General features: G+C 42.0%; 1 protein-coding gene across 1 annotated transcript; it reads left to right on the plus strand.

The window, feature by feature from the left end:
* The first annotated feature begins 649 nt into the window (after positions 1–649).
* On the plus strand, positions 650–8,129 carry Il21 (interleukin 21). Its single transcript, XM_040754266.1, has 5 exons — positions 650–916; positions 1,021–1,056; positions 5,340–5,495; positions 7,387–7,464; positions 7,547–8,129. The coding sequence occupies exons 1-5, from the start codon at positions 770–772 to the stop codon at positions 7,568–7,570; spliced, it is 441 nt and encodes a 146-aa protein (XP_040610200.1). The 5' UTR covers positions 650–769; the 3' UTR covers positions 7,571–8,129.
* The last annotated feature ends 975 nt before the right edge of the window (positions 8,130–9,104 follow it).

Genomic DNA, 9,104 nt, shown 5'->3' on the forward strand with positions numbered 1-9,104 from the left:
AGACGGAGTAATATCTTGATGGAGAGCATGCTGTCTACAGAGTTCATTGAAACAGATCATTTATTATATTTTCAACCAGATTATTACATCAATGTCAGGAAGCACCATCAGTGCTACTTAAAAAGAGGCATTGGTGAAAACTGGAGGCAAAACCTGTTTTAATGCCCTAAAACCTGATAGGATCTAAAATATTACTGTTAGTTAGGAAACTACCTCATTACTTAATTTTCCCTAAAATTAACCTCGTCCATTTTTGCAATGGAATACAGGATGGTTCAGTCAAGAGGTATAGTCATTACCCTACGAAAAGTTCCTACAATAAAAGGCACGGTTCTTTACTCATTGTGCAAGTGTCTTTATGACTGTCAGACAAGCCAGGTAAGGTGCCAGGGATCAAAGTGTTTGTGTTTACTTCTTTGAAATCTGGTGGTGCCTCCTGTGTGCCACACATACACTTCTTGGTGAGTGCTGAAGACTGGAATTCACCATGTCTCTCTTTTTCCTGTCTAAGATGCAGATGGGGCACATTTTGTGGACTCTGTCCATCCCTGCCCCCACACGCACGTATACCTAGCCAATGGAAAAGAAAAACGACTTACTCACACTCATCCACTGTACGAAGATTTCCAGGCTGCAATGGGAGGGCTTTGCCTCTCCTTGAAGGATGAATAAATAGGTAGCTGTAAAGACAACCTGTCCACAGTCAGGCTGAAGTGAAAACTAGACCCAGGTCCTGCTCATCTGTAGTTGGAGACCCAGTTCTGGTGGCATGGAGAGGACCCTTATCTGTCTGATAGTCATCTTCTTGGGGACAGTGGCCCATAAAACAAGCCCCCAAGGGCCAGATCGCCTCCTGATTAGACTTCGTCATCTTATAGACAGTGTTGAACAGCTGAAAATTTATGTGAATGATTTGGTAAGGCCATGTTTGTTACTGAAGTTTAAATAATATTTTTCAACTGATGTGAAAGGAGCCTATGACTTCTGTCACTAACTCAGAACTGATTCTCTTTTGGCTAGGACCCTGAACTTCTGCCAGCTCCACAAGATGTAAAGGTAAGATCAGCTGAACTGACTTTGAAAATGTATTTTGTGTAAACTTTAAAGTCTAACAAAGCTCTAGAATGATGATTTAGTTGTATGCTTCTTTTCAATGACTTTGGGGATTAATAATTGGTAAAATATTCATTTCCATTTTGACTATGTGTCCAAAGATTTATTAGCAAACCAAGCAATGACATGTCATATTGTATTCTTATAGAATACATATTTATCCCCTAAAGCCTCTAAGAATACTCCTAGGTAGTGTTACTAAGACAAACCAAGAAGGATAAAAATCTGTGCTTGGATCAGTTTCTGAACTAGAAACAGACAATCGTGTTTTCAGAGAGCCTCGGGCTTGAGAGCTCTGCAACTTTCTTTGTCACCTTATTTAAGACAAGAGGTGACATCTGCATTTTAATAACAAATCTTTAAAAAGAAAGAAAGAATTAGATTATAGGGAAGGTACAGAGGCAGAGTGTGGAAACCAAAAGTCTCTGAGTATAATTCCCATGTACCTTGGCCTCAGTGAGTCTTCTTGTCTTCAGCTTTTGGCGAGGTCTTTCCAAGGGGCCATTTGCAACAGCTCATTCCAACTCTTGGACCATTCATACCCCAGTCCTGAGCAGAAGAGGCTTGGCATGCAGGGCAGATGGGCTCCTGCCAATTTCCCTTCAATAGCTTCTTTGATCTGGTCTTCTGCTTGGTATCTTAACATTGTGAATGAAACTGGGGAAATGCTCGCTCTGCTAGCCCTTTAACGGCATGGCTTAGGAAAACCAGGAAAGTGTTGCCAGTAATTAGGGCACCACACAGACACATTCAAAGAAAAGAATTATGGTAAATGACAGTGTAAAAGTTTACAGAGTGAATGAGTCACAGCTTCAGCTCTGCTCTGCAATTCACTCTTGCTGTAGCCTTGAACATGATCTTGTGTTTACTAGGTCCTTCCTAATAAGCAGCCGCTAAAATGAAAGTAGCACATTTAACTCATTGAAAAGACATTTCCAATAAGCAAAAATATTTCTTAACGTGTCCGTTTCTCAGCATCTCACGCACTGTGTTGACTGCTGTGGGTAGAGTTCTTTCCGGGGTTTCCTATCTGCAGTCTACACTTTGCAAAGTAAAAAAAAAATAGGAAAATCCCTCATTTTCAGCAGGGTCGACCCAATGACTGTTTCTTACATATGCTTTTCAGTGAAAGATGTCTTTTTAAGTCTGAATTTCCCAGTAGCCACTTTAATGTTTGCCACCATTCCACTGCTAACACACACTATTTGTACAAGCTGATTGTATGTCTGGGATTGTATATGTGCATACATCTTGTCCGCTGGTCCTCTGTCCTATCCCTCTGGCCGCTGTCCAGTCTCTAGTGGTTCATCTTCTACTGAAGGAGTTTTAAAAAAATCCCACATCTCCATGATAATATGTCTCACTGAGCTTGCATCTTTCTGATGATCGGATCAGACAGCACTATCTATGAAGCAATGAGTGCATTCCTAACTAACATCTCCAAACGATGCTGGCAGGCAAACTCAAGACAGAGGAAGGCAGCAAGGGCCACAGAAGCTGCATATCAAGTTTTCAGAGCTAGCATCCAAATCAGGGTCTGTAACAAATTCTACAGAACGGCTGCGATCTGTGATGGGCGCCCCTCCTTTGTCTTTCCTGTTCTCATCTCCCCAGGGGTTTGCTGCCCCTCCCAGGCACTTGACAGTGTGTGAGGAAGCTTTGCTTGGCACAGTTGGGAATGCTACCGGCATCTGGTCCTCAGAGACCGGGGATACTAGCGAGTGTTTTAGAATGTGTGGCTCTGACAGCAAAGTTTCCCAGGCCAAATACATCAGTGATGGTGCGTTAGGAAAGCCCCATCTGTGAGGAGAGCTGGACAAAGGTAAGTCACCTAACACAGCTGGTGAGATAGTCTATGCTGACAGGCTGTGGCTTTCCTTCCAAAAGATAAAGACATAACCAGGTCAGAAATAAGAAATTAACCTTGTTTTTCAGATATCCAGTTGCAGAGCTAACAAGCCAGGTGTGCCTTTTATGAACATCTCTTTTCTGGCTAAAGAGGGGGCTGGCTTTGTAACACCTTTCTTTGGCTTCTTTACTGTACCTTCCATGCAGAAGTCACAAACTTCCAGAAAATTCCTCACATTCCCCAGTGAGGCCCAGCTGAGGAAAGCAGCCAGGACTTGGCTTGGCTGTGCTCTTACTCGAGCCTGGGAGCCCTGAGGCTCTTCATTCCCTCCAGGTCCCCCTCAACTCCGCTCCTCGGGAGTCGCGGGCCTGATGCCTCACTGCTCTTTGCTGTGCACTGAACCCCAACCCAACCTGAAGATCCTTGTCCCTCATCCTCGTTTCCAGACACAGGCTGCTTCCTGCAGGACAAAGCCAAACCAAGGGCAGTGTCCGTCAGTGGTGGGCAGGGAAGGGTGGAGACAGTGACACTTCCCCGTGCAGATGTCATATCTGTCTTCTAGTCTGGGGGTAAAGCTTTGATGGCTGGTCCTGAGCGTTCCTGGCAGGAGAGTCTCAGGCAGTTTGCTCTTGGGACCCCTCCCCAAGCTTCTTTGGAACCTAATTTTCTTTCAGTGTACAAATGAAAATGTCAACTCAGCAAAATGAAGCTCTGTGAGAAATGCTGGTTTCTCAGATCATCACGGATGAAACAGTTAGCGTTTTCAGTTTCAGCTGGAAAATTTACCTCTTTAAATATGAATATTATTTTTTTCCAGTAAGTTAAGCCGGTTGTGGTCAAAGAGAAGAGAAAAGAAAAAAACTTCAACAAACATGAACATGTGGTTTTCAAGGAAAAAAAAGTGCTATAATTAACATTTATAAATAGTTTCTATTAAATAAGCATTTTGGCAAACATGGGAAGGCCAGCACCTTGCCCTGGTGACAGGCAAGCTACCCTGATAGAAGGAACTAGATAAGGCCTGCTGGGCTTGCGGCTACCTATGCAAAGCAAGGCCGATGGCTTGTGTTATTAGTCAACATTAACATCGGGCAAGCGTACGAGTTGGAAAATGCAAAGCAGGCTGCTTTTTCAGCTGATTGTCCCTGAGAAGCTTCAGGCAATGCAACATCGCTGGGAAGGAGGGAGGCCTTTGGTTGGAAGCTAGTGGCGAAATGAAGTTGAGGTAACTTCAGGGGGAGAATAACACTACACAGACATTTGCTAAAGGAAACAGCAATGTGGGCGAAAGCAATTCAGATAGGAGCTCTTGGATCAGTTAAGCCAGTTTCAGACATTGTTCTTCCAGAGCCAAGGCTTTAACTCAGTGAGGAAGCACTTGCCTGGTGCGCCCTTCCAGTGCATTCCATTGCTAAGTTTGGACTTCTTCACTGCCCAGTAGTTATTTGGCCAAAGGAAAGAGCTTTGCTCCTCATTCTTTCTACTTCTCCAGTCTCTGTGACACAGCTCTGCCAAAGAGGTCCTTCTTCTACAGGCAAGCAAGTCTTACCTTCTGCGTCTTGACTCTTGATTCGCGGGGAACCCTGCTTTACCCAGACATGATGTGGCTGAGGCTTCACAAAGTGTACAACGACTCTCAGAATGAGCAATTGTAGTGATCTTCAGTCACTCACCTCACTGATGGACTCCACTTGCTGATGACCAGGCCTGTAGCAAGCACTGTGCAGACTAGAACCCTGCTCCAGGCACATTACTCATGAAGACTCGTGTGTGCACAGTGGGCAGAAGTGACAATAGGTGAAACAGCTTCTTAGCCAGACTGCTGGATCACTTTCCCAAAGTTGCCACTGGCCACAATTTACAGCCTCAGAATTCAACAACAGTGCTCTTAAACTAAATTCTCTGTCACAGCTAGAAAGTCTGGTCTGTTAGCTCAGTGGTAGACTGCTTGCCTAGTATATATGTGATCGTGGATTCGTGGATTCTCACTCCCCCCACACACATACACAAACAGACACACACACACACACACACACACACACACACACACACACACACACACACTCGCATCCAACCCCACAAAGCTCCTGCAGAAAGGGGCTCCTTCTCCCAGACATGGAAGCTGTCTGAGCGGAACTTCTGCCTTCTGCAGAGTTTAAATGGAGATATGACCAGACCTAAGGCTGTCACTAAAACAAATGTCTAAGATAGTACAAATAGAAACTGAGGCCATTTTTAACCTTTGGAATGACATTCATTAACATATGATAACCATCTCTCTTTCAGGGTATTAACACATGCGAATTCTCTTTCAGAACATTAATATATATGAATTATCCATCAGGCTATTAACATATGCTAATTATCTCTCCTTCAGGAGCATTGTGAACGCTCAGCTTTTGCCTGTTTTCAGAAGGCCAAACTCAAGTCAGCAAACACAGGAAACAACAAAACCATCATCAATGACTTAGTCTCACAGCTGAAGAGGAGGCTGCCTACCACGAAGGTGACGAGAAGGCAGAAGAAGAGCATAGTTGTAAGATTGACCTTTGTTATCTCTCTTGTTTGCAATATATTATCTGACTTGTGTTTAGTTATCAATTGTAATGTATTATGCTTCACACATACACACAGTTAGAGCCCCTCATGCCTTCTTGAAGAGTTACTCCACATTGTACAAGGTACATTTTGAGAAGTGGAGTCATCTCTCAAGTCTTCACACTCTGTCTAGAAACCCAACTATAACTGGCTACCACTCCCTGGCAATATTTTAATGGAAACTTCCAGAGTGAGGAAGTATTAGGAAGTGAATATTTTCCTTTCACTTATGTGCTGGCATTACTTGTGTCATTGTTACCAGGAACTAGATGCCAATTTTCTGACAAGAAAAGAGATAGCCTACAAGATGCCAAGATTAGAATATTACTGTCCCAGGCAAAGGCAGAGTTAGTATTGAATTTAAGGGGAGCACCCTTTTATGAGCCTGGAGATTTTCCAGGTTCCTTCTTTGGAACTCTGAATTCTTCTTGAATATATTTTCTTTGACCAATAAACTACAAGAATTGAGTAACTCAAGCATTAATCGAAAGCAGAAAAGATAGCATAAAAGAAGTTGCTCTGTTTTGCTTACCAGGCTTCTGTCCTTCAAGAAATTCCACATGGACTGAGAACAGTGAAATAGTAATTATATTATGAAAAGTAGCCTGGTTTCTTTTGATTGTTCTACCAGGTTATTATGAGAAAATGTCCCTCTGAAACTTTCTTCACAAAGAAGATAGTAGTGCATGTCTGTGGGCCCAGCACCCAGGAGACTGAGGCATGAGTTCCAGGACAGCCTGGGCTATGAGAGTGAGACCCTGTTCAAGAGGTTGGAAGGAAGGAAGGAGGAAGGGAGGGATGGAGGAAAGAAAAGATAGAAGAGAAGAAAGGAGGGAGGGAAGGAAGGAAGGAAAAGAAGGAAGAAAAGAAAGGAAGGGAGGGAAGGAGAGAGGAAGGAAGGAAGAATGGAAAACAGGAGGAAGGAGAAAAGAAGGCGAGAAGAGGGAGAAAGGGGAAAGAAAGTGAGGAAGTGAACACAGCTATGAAACTCAGGGCAGGGACTTAGGAAATGATGGTGTGTGGTGTAGACCTGGAGCCCAACGCTCTGGGTTAAATGCCTTCATTTATGGGCGAGGAAAGTGAGATCTAAAAAGCCAACTTTCTCCAGGTTTCACATCTGTGTCAAGAAGAACACAGCTACTGTGTTTCCACCGGATGTTCTCACTGCAATAACATGTGACTGAGCATCCAGACGTGGCCTGGTGTTTTGATATCAGGAATAAGCATGAAACTGAAGGAGAAAGGGGTGGGGGGAAGAATGATGAGAAGGAAGGAGGAAAGCCAGCAGCACTCATAAACATTTGCTCTACTTGGCAAACTTCTAAGAATTTATCAGATCAAACAGAGATACATATGAAATATTATCTGCAGAGATACTCTTTGTAGAATTGTACATAAGAGGGGAAAGCTTCTGTATCAGCATCCATATTCAAAAATTACGAGAACACCATTCTGTTTTGGAAAACAAAGCGACTGCCATATATCCTGTACTAAAAGCATATCTAATATCTAGGAAATACTTGTAATTAGCTAAAATAATAAATAAAATAACAGCATGTATTAACAAGTATAACAATAATTCAAAGTAAAACAGAATAAAAGGAACAAGAAGGATATTATATTTTAAACACAAAAACATTACAGTTGTCTCTGAGAGTGAAATTACAAATGAATTCTAGAGAAATTTTATAAATTTTTCCTAATGTTTGTTACTGAACCTGACTTATGTTTTCAATTGAAGAAATACATTTTATATAAGTATTTTATGGCATAGAAAAACTTTTAGAGAATGTAACCTTTTATTTGCTTATTTGCTTGATTTCCAGAAATGCCCGTCCTGTGATTCTTATGAGAAAAAAACACCCCAGGAATTCCTTGAGAGACTAAAATGGCTCCTTCAAAAGGTATGCGCCTCAAACGTGTTTATTTCTGGCCTTCATTGCTGTCTCCTTATGCACAGTGGCTAATGGACCATTGTTTCCACAGATGATTCATCAGCACCTTTCATAGAACACACAGGACCTGAAGGTTCTCAAGGGCCCCGAGGAGACACTGGACACTATAGACACTCACGAACACAGGAGTGCACCTTGCTTCCTGGGATTGTGAGTGGAGAAGTACAATATATTACGATAGGAACGACTCGTAAAAGCTGCAGGCTAAGATCCTTTGCCAAATTACTACGCAGATCTTGCAGTTCACTGATAGACTCCATGCTGCCAGCACGGAAAAAAATCTCTCCTCAGAGAGCTCAGTTTCCCGAGTCATGGATTTCTGTGACTTCTCAAGTTGTGACTCTTCGTCTTATTGCCCAACTGGGACATGCTTTGGTTGGAAGGGGAAAACTAAAGATTTTAACTAGAAATAGAGCTAGAGAATTTGTTGGTCTGCAAGAGTAAGACCCTTTGTGAGCATAACTGAATTATGTAAGCTGAAAATACAGACGCAGGAGATGAAATCAGAAATTGAAGTCTTTATTCTTTGAGGAAAACTCGGTACAGAAAGCATGTCTCAAGGGCTTGCTCCTTCCAAATGAACATTCAGCATACAGCTATCTACTCTATTTATGCTCTAGGGGAGAGTGTTCCTAGATGGGTATGGGCAATTTTTCTTCTTTATTAGTTCTTTCAAAAATATTTAAACACAGTAGAATTTAACCTATTTATGGACCTCACTCCTGGTTTTCACTGTCTCTCTCTAAAGCGGTAATGGTGTATTAAGAAGTAGGCTTAACTTGCCTTCCCCCAATGTCAAGTCCTTTTATAAGCTAATATTTTAAACTTGTGAAGATGGCAACTAAAACCTATGGTAGGGTGAACATCAGCAGAGTCTTGTGGAGCAAATGGAGTTGTAGGGTTTTGTAGCTCTCATCTCAAATGGTGTGAATGTGTTGTGATCAGTCTTCTCACTCCAGTCATTAGTCTCCTTCCCCACATCTGCTCTTTCCTCTTTGTAAAATGAGACTTAGAAGACATAGACATCTCAAACACGTTGAGCATCTAAGGCACATTGTGTGAACACTTTTAAAAAGTTAAAATCAACCATCTATTTAAAATCAAAATCAGGAGATAAACCTAGAGGCCAGAGGTTCTGTCCCAGTTTTAAAGAGACTTTTACTTAACATTCCAATCTTTTAACCATAGATGGTAAAAATAAGCAAATGGTTCTGTCATTTGATGTGAATTCCAACAGTCCATTCTATGTGAGGTGAAAGTCTAGAAAGCTGTTTTCCCTGGAATAGTGTGATCTCTTGGAGAATTTCTTATTGCCAAAAAGGACCTGAGAGCCCAAGAACATGTAGCAGGGTGGAGGGTGGGGGGTTTTGCTCCAAGGAAGTAATGTCTGTATTTAAAAGTGTGGTTGAAACAAACACAGACATAATTAATACACAGCTGATTATTTCATTATTTCCCAGCAAAATGTCATAGTCATAGTTTCTTAGGAGTTTAAAGTATGTTTTTGTAAAGACATTATGTGAATGTGTAACTCTTGATGACATTATATACATAGAGCCCACCTAAGTGTCAAATGGTGCTAGCACTGG

This window comes from Mesocricetus auratus, unplaced genomic scaffold (genome assembly GCF_017639785.1).
Source record: "Mesocricetus auratus isolate SY011 unplaced genomic scaffold, BCM_Maur_2.0 Super-Scaffold_100011, whole genome shotgun sequence".
In the NCBI taxonomy this organism is placed as follows: Eukaryota; Metazoa; Chordata; class Mammalia; order Rodentia; family Cricetidae; genus Mesocricetus; species Mesocricetus auratus.